Here is a 20,793-nt window from a genome sequence, read left to right on the forward strand (position 1 = left end):
AGTTCCTTGAGAAATCAAAGGTCTATCTCTGCTTTAAATATTTTCAATGCTGGCATATCCACATCCTTTCAGGGACAGAAGGTTTCACAGATTCACATCCCTTTGAGTAAGAAATCATACCTCATCTCGGTCTTAAATGATTAATCCCTCATCCTGAAATGTCCCATTTGGCTGGAAATCAAGATCAAAGAAATGTCTGTTTACCCTGTCCATCTCCTTCATAATCTTAAATATTTCAACTGATACCCTTTCGTTCTTCTGTTCTTCAAAGAAAGTAGATCCAGTTGAAGCGGCTCTCACTATTTTAAAAAAAACCCACTCGTTCCAGAAACTTTACTCCATCTCTAATGCAAGTATGTCCTTCCTTTAATGTGGAGACCAAAGCTACATATATTACTTTACTCTAATTGGGATGTCATTGCAGCCTCCCTTATTTTGTGCTTATTACCATTTCAAAAGCCAACAAGTAATTTGAATTCCTCATTGCTTGGTATATTGGCACGCTGCATTCTTTATGCAAGTACAGGAATTTGTATACGGAATTAAAGACAGTAAGTACCAAAAACTTTCATGTACTTACCCCCACACTCTGGATTCCTCAACTGTTCCAGAATCTTCGATCGGCCTCCGAAATCAGTCTGGCACCATTACACATGCGCCCGCTACATCGTCCGCAGCAATAGCCGCTGCCGCGGACGATGACGTCACTTCCGTCCCCACCGACCTCGCAGCCTCCGCAATCGCCGCTCAGACAACCGCCTCCACGATCGCCATGAAGACAATTGCCGACAGATTCGCGACCTCCGCGGCTATGGGGAATAACTCTGTCTCTGTGGTCGCCGCAGCCACTTGCGCCCCCAGTGACGTTACTAACCTACACGACCACAATGCCACATGTGTATCCGCCCCCACGCTGATCTCCGTCACCACGCCTAACCCCGCCGAGTTCCGTCACCACGCCTAACCCCGTCCCCATGACTATCTCCGTCACCATTCCTATCCCGCCCCTTCGCCGTTCTCCGACTGCATGTCTAACCCCACCCCCACGCCTATATCCGTCACCACGTCTAACCCCGTCCCCATGACTATCTCCGTCACCACGCCTATCCCCGCCCCTTCGCCGATCTCGGACTGCATGTCTAACCCCACCTCCACGCCTATATCCGTCACCACGTCTAACCCCACCCCTTCGCCGATCTCCAACACCACGCCCAACCCCGCCCCATGCCGATCTCCGTACCCGCCCCCAGGCCTAACCCCGCCCCAGCCCCACACCAGGTCCTAGCTCCCAGCCCTGCCGTGTTTTCACCATCCCTCCAGACCTACCCCTCTGAGGATGAAAGATCAGTCCTCAGCAGAGGCCTCACCTTCATTCCCCTACGCTCTCGGATTAATGAGTTCAACACACGGCGTGACATCGAACAATTCTTCCGCCGCCTTCTCCTCCGTGCCTACTTCTTCAACCAAGACTCTCGCCCACCCTCTGACGACCCCTTCTCCTGCCTCCAACACACCCCATCCACCTGGACACCCCGTGCTGGCCTCCTACCTGCCCTCGACCTCTTCATAGCCAACTGCCGCCGCGATATTAACCGCCACCTGAACTCCCCCACCCCTCTCATCCACTCCAACCTCTCACCCTCTGAACACGCAGGCCTCCACTCCCTCCATTGCAACCCCAACCTCACTATCAAACCAGCAGACAAGGGAGGTGCGGTAGTAGTTTGGCGCACCGACCTTTACACTGCTGAGGCCAAACGCCAGCTCGCAGATACCTCCTCCTACTGCCCCCTTGACCATGACCCCACCCCCCACCACCAAACCATCATCTCCCAGACCGTCCATAACCTCATCACCTTGGGATCTCCCATCCACCGCCTCCAACCTCATAGTCCCACAACCCCGCACCGCCCGCTTCTATCTCCTGCCCAAAACCCACAAACCTGACTGCCCCGGCCGACCCATTGTCTCCGTCTGCTCCTGCCCCACCGAACTCATCTCCGCATACTTCGACACGGTCCTGTCCCCCTTAGTCCAAGAACTCCCCACCTACGTTCGGGACACCACCCATGCCCTCCACCTCCTCCATGATTTTCGCTTCCCCGGTCCCCAACGCCTTATCTTCACCATGGACATCCAGTCCCTGTACACCTCCATCCCCCATCACGAAGGACTCAAAGCCCTCCGCTTCTTCCTTTCCCGCCGTACCAACCAGTACCCTTCCACTGATACCCTCCTTCAACTGACTGAACTGGTCCTCACCCTGAACAACTTCTCTTTCCAATCCTCCCACTTCCTCCAAACAAAAGGAGTAGCCATGGGCACCCGCATGGGCCCCAGCTATGCCTGCCTCTTCGTAGGATATGTGGAACAATCCATCTTCCGCAACTACATTGGCCCCACCCCCCACCTTTTCCTCCGCTACATTGATGACTGTATCGGTGCCGCCTTGTGCTCCCACGAGGAGGTTGAACAGTTCATCCACTTCACCAACACCTTCTACCCCGACCTCAAATTCACCTGGATAGTCTCCCTCCCCTTCCTCGACCTTTCTATTTCTATCTCAGGCAACCGAATCAACACAGACATCTACTACAAACCGACCGACTCCCACAGCTACCTGGACCACACCTCCTCCCACCCTGCCCCCTGTAAAAACGCCATCCCATTCTCCCAATTCCTTCGTCTCCGCCACATCTGCTCCCAGGAGGACCAGTTCCAAAAACGTACAACCCAGTTGGCCTCCTCCTTCAAGGACCGCAATTTCCCCCCCGCCCCCCCGACGTGGTCGACGATGCCCTCCACTGCATCTCTTCCACTTCCCGCTCCTCCGCCCTTGAGCCCCGCCTCTCCAACCGCCACCAGGACAGAACCCCACTGGTCCTCACCTACCACCCCACCAATCTCCATGTACAGCGCATCATCCGCCGTCACTTCCGCCACCTCCAAACAGACCCCAGCACCAAGGATATATTTCCCTCCCCTCCCCTATCAGCATTCCGTAAAGACCACTCCCTCCATGTCTCCTTCATCAGATCCACACCCTCCCCTCCCCCACCAACTCCACCTCCACTCCCGGCACCTTCCCCTGCAATCGCAGGAGGTGCAAGACTTGCGCGCCCCCCCCCCCCCCCCACACACACCTCCCTCCAAGGCCCCAAAGGAAACTTCCATATCTGCCACAGATTCACCTGCACCTCCACACACATCATCTATTGCATCCTCTGCACCCGATGTGGCCTCCTCTATATTGGGGAGACAGGCCGCCTACTTGCGGAGCGTTTCAGAGAACACCTCTGGGACACCCGGACCAACCAACCCAACCACCCTGTGGCTCAACACTTCAACTCCCCCTCCCACTCCACCAAGGATATCCAGGTCTTTGGACTCCTCCATCACCAGACCACAACAACACAGCAGTTGGAGGAAGAGCGCCTCATCTTCCGCCTAGGAATCCTCCAACCACGAGATGAACTCTGATTTCACTAGTTTCCTCATTTCCCCTTCCCCCCCACCTTGTCTCAGTCAAATCCATCGAACTCAGCACCGCCTCCCTAACCTGCAATCATCTTCCTGACCTCTCCGCCCCCACCCCACTCCGGCCTATCACCCTGATCTCCAGCATCTGCAGTCTTCAGATTTCAGCTCTGATCTCCAGCATCTGCAGTCCTCACTTTCTCCTCAGGATTTTGTATACATCAACCTTTGTGTTTAATGCCATTAAAAATGATTTTCTCTTCATTTTACTCAAATAAATGGTCTTTCATTTCTCCATCAACCACCTTGTTGCCTGACACTTTACCTGTCTCTCAATTTGCTGTACCCTGCAGCTTCAATTGCAACTAGCTTCATACCATTAGCAAACATAGATCAAACAAAGTAATGTATCTAAGTTATTAATATAGAATGTTAATAGTTAAGCGTGCGGCACTCTGTGGTTCACTGTCTGTCAACCTAATACTCCATTTTCTACTTCCTCCCCAGCGATTGTCAATGTAATGGCCCTGTAGTTTTCTCTTTTCTCTTGCCGCCTTCCAGGCATAGCTAGCTAGCTTCCAAGCTGCTGACACCATCCCAAAATCTAGAGATGTGAAAAGTCATAGCTGTGGTTACACCATTTCTGTAGCTATCTCTTTTAGTACAATGATGCAGCACACTGCTTCTGCAAGGTTCGACCTTCACTTTTAGTGCACCCACACTGCCAGTTACCCTCTGTTTCTTGTATGTGATTTGTGTCTGTTTTCACAACAGAAGACATAAAATATTTGTTCCATGTCTGTCCCAGTTCCTCATGATCATGTCACCTGCCTGCTTCAAAGTGACTTTATTTCATATACTTATAGAAGCTCTTGCAATCTATTTTTATGTTTCTGGTTACTTTGATTAAACATGAAAAAAATAGAATCAACAGCCTTCTAACTTCTAAAACACTTGCAATCCTAAATCCTGATGTTTTTTCAGTAATTTAAACCACATCTCTTATATTGGTGCCATCTATATTTTAGTCTGTTTACCCAATCAACAATAGCCAGCTCTTCCCTCATATCTAACTAATGTTCATTTTTAATCTTCATAGCTGACAATATTGTTTTCAAACTTAGTGTGGAATTCAGTTGTGCTATTGTCATTATTTCCCCAGTGGATCTCTTGCAATACTCATTAATTCTGCTAATTGTGGAATACTGGATTTTTTTATAAAACTTGATCTCTATTTTATTCCATAGTGTATTATTCCAGGAAATAGTCACAAGCATTCTCCAAACCTTCGAAAATTTGACCGACCCAATCTATATTCAGGTTAAGGTTTCCATTACTATTTGTTTTTGTGACAAATGCTAATAATTCTTCTTTAATATTGTATCCAAAGATCTAATGCTTATTTAAGTGCTCCATCCACAATGGAGGCTGGGCCAGTGAATTTGTTCAAGGCTGAGATAAATTTGTTTTTAATAGACCAGAGAAGTCGAGAGTTTCTGGAGAGATTTGGAGACAAGAACAGGACAATGGAGTTGAAACCAGCAGCTGTGACCTTCTAGATTGGGGAGTAGGCTTAAAGGGATAAATGAGCCAGTCTTGCACCCAAGCTCTGTTAGGGAGCCCAAGAGCTACTACTCAGTGGCATATTGTGGACCAGCAAGTTACGAGAGGGAAAGTGTCTGAATTTGAAACATTTCTTTCCAACAATTTGTTTGGAGGCAGAGGGGACACTTGTAACTTGTGTTGGCAAAGGTGGAGAATTAACTGTGGGTCAGACTCAGAGTCATAGAGATGTACAGCACGGAAACAGACTTTTGGTCCAACCCATCCATGCCGACCAGATATCCCAACCCAATCTAGTCCCACCTGCCAGCACCCAGCCCATATCCCTCCAAACCCTTCCTATTCATATACCCATCCAAATGCCTCTTAAATGTTGCAATTGTACCAGCCTCCACCACATCTGGCAGCTCATTCCATGCTCGCAACACCCCCGCTGCGTGAAAAAGCTGCCCCTTAGGTCTCTTTTATATCTTTCCCCTCTCACCCTAAACCTATGCCCTCTAGTTCTGTACTCCGCAACCCCAGGGAAAAGACTTTGCCTATTTATCCTATCCATGTCCCTCATAAGTTTGTAAACCTCTATGCGGTCACCCCTCCGCCTCCGACGCTCCAGGGAAAACAGCCCCAGCCTGTTCAGCCTCTCCCTATAGCTCAGATCCTCCAACCGTGGCAACATCCTTGTAGCGCCAGAGACCCGGGTTCAATTCCCGCCTCAGGCAACTGACTGTGTGGAGTTTGCACATTCTCCCCGTGTCTGCGTGGGTTTCGTCCGTGTGCTCCGGTTTCCTCCCACAGTCCAAAGATGTGCAGGTCAGGTGAATTGGCCATGCTAAATTGCCCGTAGTGTTAGGTAAGGGGTAACTGTAGGGATATGGGTGGGTTGCGCTTCGGCGGGTCGGTTGGGCCGAAGGGCCTGTTTCCACACTAATGTAATCTAATCTAATCTAAATCTTTTCTGAACCCTTTCAAGTTTCACAACATCTTTCTGATATGAAGGAGACCAGAATTGCAGGCAATATTCCAACAGTGGCCTAACCAATGTCCTGTACAGCCGCAACATGACCTCCCAACTCCTGTATTCAAGACTCTCACCAATAAAGGAAAGCATACCAAACGCCGCCTTCACTATCCTATCTACCTGTGACTCCACTTTCATGGAGCTATGAACCTGCACTCCAAGGTCTCTTTGTTCAGCAACACTCCCTAGGACCTTACCATTAAGTGTATAAGTCCTGCTAAGATTTGCTTTCCCAAAATGCAGCACCTCTCATTTATCTGAATTAAACTCCATCTGCCACTTCTCAGCTCATTGGCCCATCTTGTCCAGATCCTGTTGTAATCTGAGGTAACCCTCTTTGCTGTCCACTACACCTCCAATTTTGGTGTCATCTGCAAACTTACTAACTGTACCTCTTATGCTCGCATCCCAATCATTTATGTAAATGACAAAAAGTAGAGGACCCAGCACCGATCCTTGTGGCACTCCACTGGTCACAGGCCTCCAGTCTGAAAAACAACCCTCCACTACCACCCTCTGTCTTCTACCTTTGAGCCAGTTCTGTATCCAAATGGCTAGTTCTCCCTTTATTCCGTGAGATCTAACCTTGCTAATCAGTCTCCCATGGGGAACCTTGTCGAACGCCTTACTGAAGTCCATATAGACCACGTCTACCACTCTGCCCTCACCAATCCTCTTTGTTACTTCAAAAAACTCAATCAAGTTTGTGTGACATGATTTCCCACGCACAAAGCCATGTTGACTATCCCTATTCAGTCCTTGTCTTTCCAAATACATGTACATCCTGTCCCTCAGGATTCCCTCCAACAATTTGCCCACCGAGGTCAGGCTCACTGATCTATAGTTCCCTGGCTTGTCCTTACCGCCCTTCTTAAACAGTGGCACCATGTTTGCCAACCTCCAGTCTTCCGGCACCTCACCTGTGACTATCGATGATTCAAATATCTCGGCAAGAAGCCCAGCAATCACTTGTCTAGCTTCCCACAGAGTTCTTGGGTACACCTGACCAGGTTCTGGGGATTTATCTACCTTTAACCGTTTCAAGACATCCAGCACTTCCTCCTCTGTAATCTGGATATTTTGCAAGATGTCACCATCTGTTTCCCTACAGTCTATATCTTCCATATCCTTTTCCACAGTAAACACTGATGCAAAACATTAATTTAGTATCTCCCCCATTTTCTGTGGTTCCACACAAAGGCTGCCTTGCTGATCTTTGAGGGGCCCTATTCTCTCTAGTTACCCTTTTGTCCTTAGTATATTTGTAAAAACCCTCTGGATTGTCCTTAATTCTATTTGCCAACGTTATCTCATGTCCCCTTTTTGCCCTCCTGATTTCCTACTTCCTTTATACTCTTCTAAGGATTCACTCGATCTATCCTGTCTATACCTGACATGTGCTTCCTTCTTTTTCTTAACCAAACCCTCAATTTCTTTAATCATCCAGTATTCCCTATACCTACCAGCCTTCCCTTTCACCCTGATAGGAATATACTTTCTCTGGATTCTTGTTCTCTCATTTCTGAAGGCTTCCCATTTTCCAGCCGTCCCTTTACCTGTGAACATCTGCCTCCAATCAGCTTTCGAAAGTTCTTTCTAGGTGGTAGCTTTCTATGACGCTCAGGTGGAAATGAAGATGGTGAACAATATCCTGTTTTAAAAGTTTGTTTAAATTGCCAAAGAACTCTAAAAGTTGAGATGTGGGAGATCATCTTTAATTTTTTAATTTTGTCTGTTTTACAGTGAGAGTAGCATGTTTGTCTCCAAGAGACGTTTCATTTTGAAGACATGCGGTACCACCCTCTTACTGCAAGCACTGGAACCCCTGTTGGAACTTGCTCGTGAGTACTGCGGCTTTGATTCCATTCAGGTAACTTTGACATTTTTTTGTAGGTCTTGCACGTAATCCACATTTGAACATAGAACATTACAGCGCAGTACAGGCCCTTCGGCCCTCAATGTTGCGCCGACCAGTCATACCAATCTGAAGCCCATCCCACCTACACTATTCCATGTATGTCCATATTCTTGTCCAATGACGACTTAAGTGCACTTAAAGTTGGTGAATCTACTACCGTTGCAGGCAAAGCGTTCCATACCCTTACTACTCTCTGACATCTGTCCTATATCTATCACCCCTCAATTTAAAGCTATGCCCCTTTGTGCTCGCTGTCACCATACTTAGAAAAAGGCCTGTCCACCCTATCTAACCCTCTGATATCTTGTATGTCTCTATTAAGTCACCTCTCAACCTTGTTCTCTCCAACGAAAACAGCCGCAAGTCCCTCAGCCTTTCCTCGTAAGACCTCCCCTCCATACCAGGCAACATTCTAGTAAATCTCCTCTGCACCCTTTCCAAAGCTTCCACGTTCTCCTTATAATGTGGTGACCAGAACTGTACACAATACTCCACTTGCGGCCGCATCAAAGTTTTGTACAGCTGTAGCATAACCTCATGGTTCCAGGACTCGATCCCTCTATTAATAAAAGCTAAAACACTCTATGCCTTCTTAATGACCCTGTCATCCTGGGTGGCGACTTTCAAGGATCTGTGTACCTGGTCACAGAGATCTCTCTGCTCATCTACACTACCAAGAATCTTACCATTAGCCCAGTACTTTGCATTCCGGTTACTCCGACAAAAGGAATCACCTCACACTTGTCTGCATTAAACTCCATTTGCCACCCCTCAGCCCACCTCTGCAGCTTATCTATGTCTCTCTGTAACCTACAACATCCTTCGTCACTATCCACAACTCCACCGACCTTAGTGTTGTCTGCAAATTTACTAACCCACCCTTCTACGCCCTCATCCAGGTCATTTATAAAAATGACGAACAGCAGTGGACCCAACACCAACCCTTGCGGTACACCACTAGTAACTGGACTCCAAGATGAACATTTCCCATCAACCACCACCCTGTGTCTTTCAGCAAGCCAATTACTGATCCAAACTGTTTTATCTCCCACAATCCCATTCCTCCGCATTTTGTACAATAGCCTACTGTGGGGAACCTTATCGAATGCCTTGTCAAAATCCATATATGCCACATCGACCAGTTTACTCTCATCTACCTGTTTGGTCACCTTCTCAAAGAACTCAATAAGGTTTGTGAGGCACGACCTACCCTTCACAAAACTGTGCTGACTATCCCTAATCAAATTATTCTTTTCTAGATGATTATAAATCCTATCTCTTATAACCTTTTCCAACACTTTACCAATAACTGAAGAAAGGCTCACTGGTCTATAATTGGAAGCACACTAGCTTTCGGAGCGACGCTCCTTCATCAGGTGATTGTCAGACAATCTTGCCCAGTGGTATATATCTATCCCTTTCTATCATTAAATTAAACATAACAGAATTGTGATCGCTGACACCAAAGTGCTCACCTACTTCCAAGTCTAACACCTGGCCGGGCTCATTACCCAATACCAAATCTAATGTGGCTTCGCCCCTTGTTGGCCTGTCTATATACTGTGTCAGGAAGCCCTCCGCACTCTGGACAAAAACTGACCCATCTATAGTACTCGTACTATAGTGTTCCCAGTCAATATTTGGAAAGTTGAAGTCCCCCATGACAACTACCCTGTCTCCCTCACTCCTATCGCGAATCATCTTTGCAATCCCTTCCTCTACATCTCTGGAACTATTCGGAGGCCTATAGAAAACTCCCAACAGGGTGACCTCTCCTTTCCTGTTTCTAACCTCAGCCCATACTACCTCAATTGACGAGTCCCCAAACATCCTTTCTGCAACTGCAATACTGTCCTTGACCAACAATGCCACATCTTTCCCCCCCCTTTTACCATCTTCTCTGTTCTTACTGAAATATCCAAATCCTGGAACCTGCAACAACCATTCCTGTCCCTGCTCTATCCAAGTCTCCAAAAAGGCCACAACATCAAAATCCCAGGTACCAACCCATGCTGCAAGTTCACCCACCTTATTTCTGATGCTCTTGGCGTTGAAGTAGACACACTTCAAACCAATTCTTGCTTGCCGGTGCCATCTTGCATCCCTGAAAATTGATTTTGGACCTCAACCTTTTCTATACTCGAACTACAATTTTGGTTCCCATTCCCCTGCTGGATTAGTTTAAACCCACCCCAATATAGTCTTCGCGAATTTCCCCCCCAGGATATTGGTACCTCTCTGGTTCAGATAAAGACCATCCTGCTTGTAGAGGTCCCACCTATCCCAGAAAGAGCCCCAATTATCTAAGAATCCAAAACCCTCCCTCCTGCACCATCCCTGTAGCCACGTGTTCAACTCCTCTCTCTCCCTATTCCTCGCTTTACTAGCATGTGGCATGGGCAACAAACCAGAGACGACAACTCTGTTCGTCCTAACTCTTAAGCTTCCATCCTAGCTCCCTGAATTTCTGCCTTAAATCCCCATCTCTCTTCCTGCATATGTGGACCACGACTTGGGGCTGCTCCCCCTCCCCCTTAAGGATCCCCGAACCTTGGCACCTGGGAGGCAACACACCAACCGTGAGTCTCTCTTGTCCCCACAGAACCTCCTATCTGTCCCCCTAACTATGGAGTCCCCAATGACTACTGCTCTGCTCCTCTTCCCCCTTCCCTTCTGAGCAGCAGGGACAGATTCTGTGCATGAACCCTGTGCCCCACAGCTTTCCCCGGTAAGTCGTCCCCCCTCAAAACGGTATCCTTATTGTTGAGGGGAATGGCCACAGGGGATCCCTGCACTGCCTGCTGGTTCCCTTTCTGTCCCCTGACTGTAACCCATCTGCCTTTTTCTTGTACCTGAGGAGTGACGACCTCCCTGTAACTCCTCTCAATAACCCCCTCTGCCTCCTGAATGATCCAAAGTTCATCCAGCTCTAGCTCCAGTTCCCTAACGTGATTTTCGAGGAGCTGAAGTTGAGTGCACTTCCTGCAGATGTAGTCAGCAGGGACACCCTTACCTCCCATATTCTGCAGGAGGAACATTCAACTGTTGTAATGGGTATAGCTAACAAGTGAACTAGTGAAAGTTAGAGTGGTGGCACAAGAAACTGAAATGCAAACGATTGTAATGTATATACAGGGGATGAAATGATATCTGTTATAATGATTTCGTTCTAATAGTGTGTTTGGCATGCAGCATAGTATAATTGACATACTTCACAATTCAGAGTTTCATAATCCTTAAATCACATCTGCACAAATTGGCTTCTGTCAATCTCTGGAACTTCCTGACTGCAGCCAAACATTTTAAAAGAAAACTGACACTAGCACATTGTTAGGAAGTAACACCATATGTCTTGTCTTCACCATTTGTTGAACATTTAGCAGCTAATTTTAAGAGTCACTACTTGTGTTGTAAAAGCTCTAAATCCACCTAATTGAAATCTGTGCGTGTAACTTAAATACAGGATTTCTTCTATTCCCGCAAAAACTTTGTGAAGCCAGCACATCAGGAATACCCACATAGGAACTTTCAGGAGGAGGTAGAATTTCTGGATATGGTGTTCCCAAGTAAGTTCAACTCAGAAATTATTGAAGCTAATAAAATCTTCAGTGCTGAATCTGTTTGCAAATTTGAACATATGTGAAGCAAGGTTGAAGAGTGGTGCAGGAAAAGCACAGCAGGTCAGGCAGCATCTGAGGAGCAGGAAAATCGATGTTTTCCAGGGGTGTTCCATGAAGCACTCTGCACATTAGCGTCCTGTCTCCCCAAAGTAGTTGAAAATGAGGGGAAGTGAATGGTAGAGAAAAGTGAACTGAGGAATAATTCAGCAATCGAGACTCAATATTACTTCGATAACAAAAAGACTGATCTAAAGACTGCATCTGTAGGTGTATATCACTTGTAACAGAGTAGACATATTGATGATAAACATTGAAGCAAATAAATATAATGTGCCAGCTGTTAGAGATGAGGCTGCAGGATGCCAGATTGTGTGCTGAAGTTGAAGAATAGTGACATTCAAAAAAAAAATTGGAAGCAATTTGGAGGGGGTAGCATTATTCAAGGGTAGCATTTATGTAACAGATTCAGGAGATTGGGATGTAGAATCGACAGTGAAGACAATGACATTTAATTGGAAATTTCTCAGTTTAATAGTGGATGTTACACATGCAGTTAGTAATTCTGGAAGAGTTGAGTGAAGTAGAACTGGATATTGTCAGCGTACAAGGGGAAAACATGTTACTATTTCAGTGTTTAAGGGCCACATGTAGGTGGGAGATAGGTAGTGAGGGACACTGGTGGTCATGGCGTTGGAGCAGCAGAAAGCCATAACCAATAGAAATGAGCTCATGTTTGGTTGTTGCAGCCAGCAGTGGCTGGAATGTATATCTAACTTATTTGAACACAACAGATGATTGTCTAATCACATTTCACCCAGTATCCTGAGTATTTTTTCAGGAGAATTTGGATATGTCAAAACTGCTATAGTCTGTTCAGTTGCCTACTTGTATCAAAACATTAAAAGTTTGTTATCTGTGGCCACCTATCAATCTTGCTTTACAAGTCAATTCAAAAAGATGGTGCTTGACTTGGAAACTGAAATTATTGTAGCATATTGGTCTCTAACCGTGAGCATTTATTCACTCCAGATGGGGCGGCCTATTGCATGGGACGTATGAATTCTGATTGCTGGTAAGCTTAAATCTTTCTGCAAATTTTTATGGACATGGATCCAATTAATTCAGTGCTCTGATTTGACCTTTTAACCATTGTTTTGGAGAAGTTTCAGGAAAATGCCATCAGAACAAAGGAAAGAGAACAAGACAATAAGTCACGTATGACTTTACCAACTCTCTGTCCCAGCTTATTGTGAAGTTAGGTTAGTTACAGATGACTTTGGCTGTGTCCAGGTTGGTGCAATTGTGTTGTACTTCAGAATGACAACTTTTTTGTATTTCAGACACTGAAAGTCAGCCTTAAGCTCAAATCATAATCATATTCCCACATGGTTCTGTTTACAAGTCTTAAGCAGTTGTTCTGTTCTAAGTGATAGGTCTCATAGTTGAGTTCTGTAGAAGTGCATTTTGCTGAATGCTTACCAATTATGAATTTTTAATGTAAAGTTTCATTCAAATATTGTCATTTATGTTTGATCTAGGTATCTTTACACTCTGGATATGCCAGAGGATAGTGGGATCAAACAGCCGGATCAGACACTTGAGGTTCTGATGAGCGAGCTTGATCCAGTTGTCATGGACCAGTTCTTCATGAAAGATGGTGTTACTGTAAATGATGTCACTCGAGTATGTATGAAATAAACTTTAAAGGTTAAAAACATTTTTTTTAATCTCTGGAAGCTGAAACATGGTGTTTTTTTTTAAGATGAGTGGAATTCGTGACCTGATACCAGGTTCAGTCATTGATGCCACACTGTTCGATCCTTGTGGGTATTCAATGAATGGAATGAAAGTGGATGTAAGTTTGCGTCCTATCTTGAACTTCTAATTTTTTCCTATCTGTGTCTCTTCTCCCTCCTGCCCTCCCCTTCCCTCATCATCAAATAAAAATGTCTCAAAGTTAGAAGGCATTGCATCTCACGAGCTTGCCTTGACTTATTCTATAAGCACCCAAAGTTTAACTGACTAATACAAATGAAATGTTTTTAGCCAAGAGAAATCATTTTGTAAGAGTCAATGACAGTTGTCCATTGTGTGAAATACTGTGCCCTTTTCACATTTTCTGAATGAAGTGTGCTCAGACAGCTTTTTAATCAGCTATGCAATTTGTTCAAGGTTTATACACTTGACAAGCATTTCATTTGAAAAATCATTTTGGGATGCCGGCTATTAAGAGTAGTTTTGATGGCCTAGACAAATGTAGCTTGTTCAGGTTGCAGTCTTTAAACATGAGACTTACCATATCTCTCAAGCTGAAGTGTATTGCAAATGAAGATTCTTTTCCTTGTTTTGGAAATGATGCTTTTGTGAACTTCGAAGTAAGGGTGTTCACATCTCAGACCAGTATATTTTCTGATCTTGCAGACAAGATAGTTGCAAAGTAATCTGTGCACTCACAGGATATAGCTGTCCTGAATGCAAAAGGAAATCACACTTGGCTACTGTTGGCTGCAGATCATACTGTGTTGAGAACAATTGTGGATTACAATGTGTCCTACCAGAGTTGAGTTTTTATGGAATGAGGATCTTTCTCTTCAAAGTTACGGGACAGATCTTTAAATACATTTTCCTGTGGGATCACGTGGGATTCTTTTAGTACATAAAACATCTTTTTAATAGCATACATTGCTGTTTTTAACAACCTAGCTGAATGAGCTTACCAGTTACTTAGAAATTAATTTTTAAATGCAATCATCTGACAATATGAATATATCAAAATCCTGAAGGAGAAATGAAAACATTTGAAGGTTCTGATATGTTATTGAAATCTGGAGTAGGCGAAGGAACAGGCTTTAAAATTCACTTGGCTGTTTTGTGCTACTTCAGGACCACTAATGTAATATGCAAATAATGCAGGGGAAATGTTTGACTTTAGAATCTTTTCTACGGAATTAATAAAGTAATTATAACTTAACTGAAATGAGTCATATAATGCTTTGTCTTTTTAGGGAACTTACTGGACAATTCATATCACCCCAGAGCCAGACTTCTCCTATGTTAGCTTTGAGACTAACCTGGCCCAGACTTCTTACGATGACCTAATCAGAAAAGTGGTAGATGTCTTCAAGCCAGGGAAATTTGTCACAACCCTTTTTGTTAATCAGGTGAGATTCTAGGTTTTTCTGTAAAACGAGTTTTTGGTTGACCTCTGAAATAAAGTAGACAAATGCTTAGAGCCCTCAGGCGAGAGCAGTATTTGTGCCAGGAGAAACAAGAGATAATATTTCAGGTGATCTTTGATTGAGAGAAGACCAAGTGTATTGGACCACTTATGCTCAAATCCCGACCATGGCAGGTTCAAATTTTGAACCATCTCTCTCAAATCAGGAAATAAAATGATATATTTAAGTAACAAAGGAGTCATCAGATTGCTGTTAATATTCAGTTATTTCACTGACGTCTTTTAAGTAGCCTGTTGTCCTTAAAAGTCTGCTCTGTTACAGTCCACACAACAGGGAATGAGTATTAATTTCTGACATTCCCAATAATGCATATATTTCAGGACTGGATTACTTTTAAAAAGATTTGCCAATATTTCTTCCGAATACTGTTAGAAGCATCGGATTTAAAAAGCATTTAGAATAGAAGTTACAACAAGTGCAATGTGACAATGGCTACATAGTTTGTTGCAACTTGACTAGAAATGCAGAAACTCGACATGAGGCTCAGATGGAGCACTGGTGGTGTAGCCCGCTTTCTATTTGTTTGGGTGTCCTTAGGTTGGTGCTGTCATTTCCTGTGGTGATGTCATTTCTTATGGTGGTTATTTCCTGTTCTTTTTCTCAGGATAGTAAATGGGATCCAAATCAGTGTTTGTTGATAGAGGCTAATCATCTCAGCACCCAGGTGCTGCTGTTTGATCAAGGACATTCTCTTTATAACATCAGTAGTGGGCATGTTTACAGATGGAGTGTTCGCTTCCATTTGCATCTCCTCAAATAGTGAAGCAGTCGATCTCTATACAGAGCAATACAAAAAAAGGAAAGGTGGCTCAACCAGTATGAGATCAAAGAAGTGACACACAATTGCCATGAAAAGTCACAAGACTAAGGACTGGTAGCAGTTTTAAAGTTAGCAAAAGAGGAAGGGAAGGATCAGGGGATATGGGATTGGAGTATGAGTAAACTTGTATTAAAAGTTAAAACTTATATAAAAATGTAAAGAAAAAGGTATTTGTAAAGACAAATGCAAGTTCCTTACAGTCGGGTGGCACGGTAGCTTGATGGTTGTGCTGCTGTCTTACAGCGCCAAGGACCCAGGTTCAGTTTCAGCCTTGGCCACCTGTGTGTGTGGAGTTTTCACGTCCTCCCCATCTCTGCATAGATTTCCTCCCACAGTCCAAAGATGTGCAGGTTAAGTGGATGGGCCATGCTAGTCCATAGTGTCCGAGGATATGCAGGCTAAGTAGGTTAGCCATGGGAAAATAGGGTAGGGATGCTCTTCGGAGAGTTGGTGTGGACTCAATGGGCAGAATGACCTGCTTCCACACTGTAGGGGTTCTATGATAGAATGAGGGGAATTATAACGGAACAGGAAAGACCGAAGAATTGAACCCATTTTGCTCCTTGTCACAAGAAAGGACCCAATTTCTAAGATATGTTAGTGAGCCAAAGTTATGATGCGGGGGAGGAATTGAAGAAAATCAACATTAGTTCAATTTTAAAAACAGTGCTGTATGTTTATAGGGCTAAAGACAGATAAATCCTGGGACTTGCTAATCTGCAGTGCAGAGTACGGAATGAAACAGCCTTGAGGTAAAATAGGTTCTGGAGCAATTCCTGTGAGTTGCAGGATGGCAATTGTAAGCTACAAACTTTTTAAAAGGAAAGAACAGAATTACGGAGCAGTTAGCCTCCCCTCAGTATTGGAGGCAATGCTGGAGTTTAGATATTTTGTTAACTACTCACACATGTTATCTACTAATGGAGTAGGTAGGACTTGAACTTGGACCTCCTGGCTCAGTGGTAAGGACACTAGCACTGTGCCACAAGAGCTCTAAAGTTATGTACCTAGATCAATGAGCCTGCTAAGCAGCAAATGCTCACTCTTATAAGGTAGGTGATAACATTTGGAACAATTGGAAAGCATTCATGTGATTAAGGTCATAGGGTCATAGAGATTTACAATATGGAAATAAGCCCTTTAGTGCAACTCATCCATGCAGACCAGATATTCCAAATTAATCTAGTTACATTTTCAAGCACTTGGCCTGTATTCCTCTAAACCCTTCCTATTCATATAGCCATCCAGGTGCCTTTTAAATGTAGTAATTGTACCAGCTCTCCATGAAAGAAAGGGAATTCATGGTTCACAAATCTTCGAGTTTTTTTGACAATGTAATTAATAGAATTAATGTGTGGGAGCCAGTGGATGTGTATTTGGACTTCAGGAAGGCTTTAGACAAGGTTCCACATCGGCTACTGGCCAACGTTAAAGCATGTGGATTAGGATAATGTACTGGCACAGTTCACAGACCAGAAACAGGATGGGAATAAATCTGTCTTTTTCCAGATGGCAGGCGGTAACGTGCTGCAAGGGTCAGGTCATTGACTGCAGCTATGGGCAATACATATAAATGACTTGGATAAAGGATCCAATTGCAATATTTCTAAGTTTGGGAACAAAACCAGGTGGGATTTAGTTGTGAAGATGAAAGGACGCTTCATTGTGATCTCAGCAAGTTGAGTGTAGGAGGAAACACATGGCAGATACAATATAATGTGGATAAATGTGACATGCACATCAGTGTGAAATGCAGAAGTGCAGACAATTAAATAGTGATATATCAGAGGGTGTGTATATACAAAAGAATGTGTTCTCAAATAGCAGTCATTGAGGACTGAAGTTATGGGCATTTCGTTCATAGGGTGGTCAGCTGTAGAATTTGCTGCAAGTCTGTGCAGGTGGGGCACTCAACTATATTTGAGAGATTGCTAATTTTTTTGGATTTTAAAAACATAGGGAGAAAGTGGAATTATGGCATTGAAATTGCACATGAGCTGTGATCATATTGAATCTTCTGTTCTTAGTTTCTATCTTTCCACGAAGTGGTCAGCATTCCAGTTTGGTTGCATGTGTGGTAAGTAACAGTTGATCCCAGACAATGGCCCATTTGCCCGAAGAGATTCGGTGATATTGCCATCGCTCAATTCTCGTCTGAGCATTGCAAGAGATACCTTTGACCAGAAACTGAATTGGACTAGCTGTAAATTCTGAGCTGTCAGGAACAAGACAGATGCTGTAACAAACAGTGATCATCGGAACTACCCAAACTTGGACACCATCTACAAAGTCCAAATCAGGAATCTGTTGGAATAGTCTTCATTTCCTAAATGAGGCTTTTTAGCCTCATCTAAGAGACCGTGGGTTACTTGTGCACAGTGGCAGCTAAATGTTCCAGTTAAAAGATAAACTGCAGCAACTCACCAAGGTTTCTGCAATTGAACTTTGTGGATGTGACTTGCCACTTAGGCCAAGGCGTGCAGACATATTGGAACCATATTTAAAGTTTTTTTAACCTTTGTGACTTGGAACGATGTTGTCCTTCCTTCACTTGCTGGGTCAGGAGCCTACAACTCTAATATTCGGTGGAACCTACACTGCAAAGTGGGGAAGTTGAATAAGGTCACGCCATCTTGGGTTTTCAGGGATTGGCAGTGCTTACATCTGAAGGAATAAAAAGTCGAGCAGCCTCATCTACTGCAGGCTAATCCATTTTTTGGAATTTTTCAAACTCTTTATAAAAAGTGGCAACAACTATTGTGTTCTTTTCCATGGAACTTTTGTATAGCATTCACTGGATGTTTGAGTTTATAAATTGTGAGACCCACCTTTGTTGTAATGCGTTGTTTTTGTTTCATTGCAGAATTCCAAATGTCGCAATTCATTTTCTTCTCCCCAGAAAATTGAAGGATTCAAGCGCCTCGATCGCCAGTGTGCCCAGTTCAATGATTACAATTTTGTCTTTTCTAGTTATGTCAAGAATTGTCAGAGACAGCAGAGTTGAATAACAAAGATGAAAAAACGTAAAAAAATGTGCAAGGTAAATGGTGGCTGTCCTCTAGTTCAGGCTAGTAAGGGCCACACTTCACACTGCCACCATTTCATCCATTTTGTAGGCCCTGTATGTAACCACAATAGAATTGTGTCAAGTTTGAAATGTAACTGTCCTTGTAACAAAGAGTTGGAAATCTTGCATGGATGCCCTTTTCTCTGTTTAGTTATGCTAGGTCATTCTTGCTGTAATATTGAAGTGCATGTAGAGCAATTTGGTGCTTATTGTTTACAATTATATAACACTTGCAAGTTTAAAAATGTACAACATATAGGTTTTCTACAAGTGACGCCAAAAATTCTCCACAGACAAGGTTTCCGGCCTCATTAGGTGAGGGCCCTGGTTTGTTTAGAACAGTTTATTTGCTTGTTTCCTCTCCATCAGATGTCGTTAAAGAATCGGAAGTTCTTCATTTGTTCATGTTGACCGTATGCCCAGACAGCTTGTCAGGAATTTGAGCAGACTCCTAATATGACTAGTATATTATGTTAGGATTCTTGTTTAGCTTTAATTCTTTAGCAAACTAGTTTCTCACGGGGGAAATAATGGATTACTTCATGAGTAGAAGTATTCATTGGCTGAGAAAACTGCGCATTCTACTTTAAGCACGCCAGGGATCACCGACTCCAGTTGTTTCATATGATTTTCCCCATTTAAAAATGAATAGGCAATATAGAATCTACTTGTTCAGTTACAGTCACTTTTGCTGTAAGTAACCATAATTCCTTGTGTATTGTGAACATCCCATGATACCTTGTGTATTTTCTTTCCTGTCTCACTTAATACATGATTTCTGTTAATTTGTTACGGTGTGTGCAGATAGTATGGACACTAGAAATGGCATGGCCATAAAATATAATCAGGAAGATGGGGTATTAATTATAGGTGTTAAAAATACCTTCACGGTTTTAGTTCATGGTTACTGATTTTTGGAAATTTGGCCTAACTTGTAGCAGGGGTTCTGAGTTTTGATAAGCACGCATAGGAACATGATATGGCATTTTTCCCAGGAATAGGGGGAATGCTCTTGGTTGGTTGGTACCATTTAATTACAGATCTGTTTGTTTAAATGGTTGGTATATTTCACCACATTTATTAATTATAAGGTTCTATTTATAAACTAAAAGTTATTGGCAGTGATTACTGTGGCATTGAAAACATCTGTAAAGACTGCCAGTTCGTTGTGGACCAATCATTCTTTATTAATGAAGACATTCTATTCTTCAGTGCTGAGGTTCCATAGCTTTCCATTTCCAAAATGTTTTATTCCAGTTTGATATGGATTGAGGTGCTTATACCTATTACAGTTAACTAAAACAGTTATTAAATTTTTGATAGAGAATTTGAGTACTGATTTGTAGCCTTTACTGTGAAAGATGAAGTTAATTTGCTCATTACATTTCATTGTATCTGTTAAGGGGGAAATTTTGGCGCCATTAGAACTTTGTTGCCAAGTTGTTTAAAATATTTTAATTCAACTTCTGAAATCTTTTGTCTATACTGCAAACAAAATGCTTAAATAAAATTAAGATTTATGGAATCTATTAATTTGACATCTGCTTTGTTCATTTCCTCAGTATTTATCTCAGTGCAGTGAACTCACACCAACTTAGTTATTTTGTCTTGCATGTTAAATGTGGGGTTAATACAATATTAGATGTACAACAGCCAAGTAACATTTGAAAGAATACAATCTGATTACAGTAAAATCTGGATAATTTGAATCCTGGGGATCTGCCCACATGCTAATATTAGGCAGAGCTTTGTAATAGCTGGGGAGGCCCTATCCTGGCATGAAGTCAATTCACCTCCAAATGCTGTTCTGTGTCAAAACCAATGGGTTTAACTGCAAATTTGGAGCAGGCCCTTTGCACCTTGAAATTGCTCAGCCTTTCTGTAATGATTACTGCACAGGCCTACCTACCCAGGATAACGTTTCCTCCGCTTGTTAATCAACAATCTACCTTCCAGTAATATCTACCTATTTTTTTTAAAAAGAAGCACAGCTTCTGCTTACATCACCTTTAGAATTCTAAAGAGTCACTCGTCTCTGAGAGAAGGTTTCTGTTTGTCTAAAGTGGGCAGT

The 20,793-nt window shown here is 43.5% G+C and overlaps 1 protein-coding gene across 5 annotated transcripts in view; it reads left to right on the forward strand.

Annotated features, from left to right (window-relative positions):
- LOC148150656 (S-adenosylmethionine decarboxylase proenzyme-like) overlaps positions 1-20,251 on the forward strand; it is a 52,427-nt gene extending 32,176 nt beyond the window's left edge. For 3 of the 5 annotated variants that reach the window (XM_087983097.1, XM_087983092.1, XM_087983091.1), the window contains 7 exons: positions 7,802-7,928; positions 11,440-11,542; positions 12,626-12,668; positions 13,135-13,279; positions 13,359-13,451; positions 14,602-14,757; positions 18,519-20,251. In XM_087983097.1, coding sequence (XP_087839223.1) covers positions 7,812-7,928; positions 11,440-11,542; positions 12,626-12,668; positions 13,135-13,279; positions 13,359-13,451; positions 14,602-14,757; positions 18,519-18,659 — 798 coding nt within the window. In that variant the 5' untranslated portion in view covers positions 7,802-7,811 and the 3' untranslated portion in view covers positions 18,660-20,251. Of the gene's footprint in view, positions 1-4,724; positions 4,798-7,801; positions 7,929-11,439; positions 11,543-12,625; positions 12,669-13,134; positions 13,280-13,358; positions 13,452-14,601; positions 14,758-18,518 lie in introns of all 5 variants that reach the window. The other 2 variants (XM_087983093.1, XM_087983090.1) reach the window with 2 other exon arrangements.
- Positions 20,252-20,793: the final 542 nt, after the last annotated feature.

This window comes from Chiloscyllium plagiosum, unplaced genomic scaffold (assembly GCF_037043375.1).
Source record: "Chiloscyllium plagiosum isolate Xiang-an unplaced genomic scaffold, Cpla_swu_hap1 HiC_scaffold_3, whole genome shotgun sequence".
Classification (NCBI taxonomy): Eukaryota; Metazoa; Chordata; class Chondrichthyes; order Orectolobiformes; family Hemiscylliidae; genus Chiloscyllium; species Chiloscyllium plagiosum.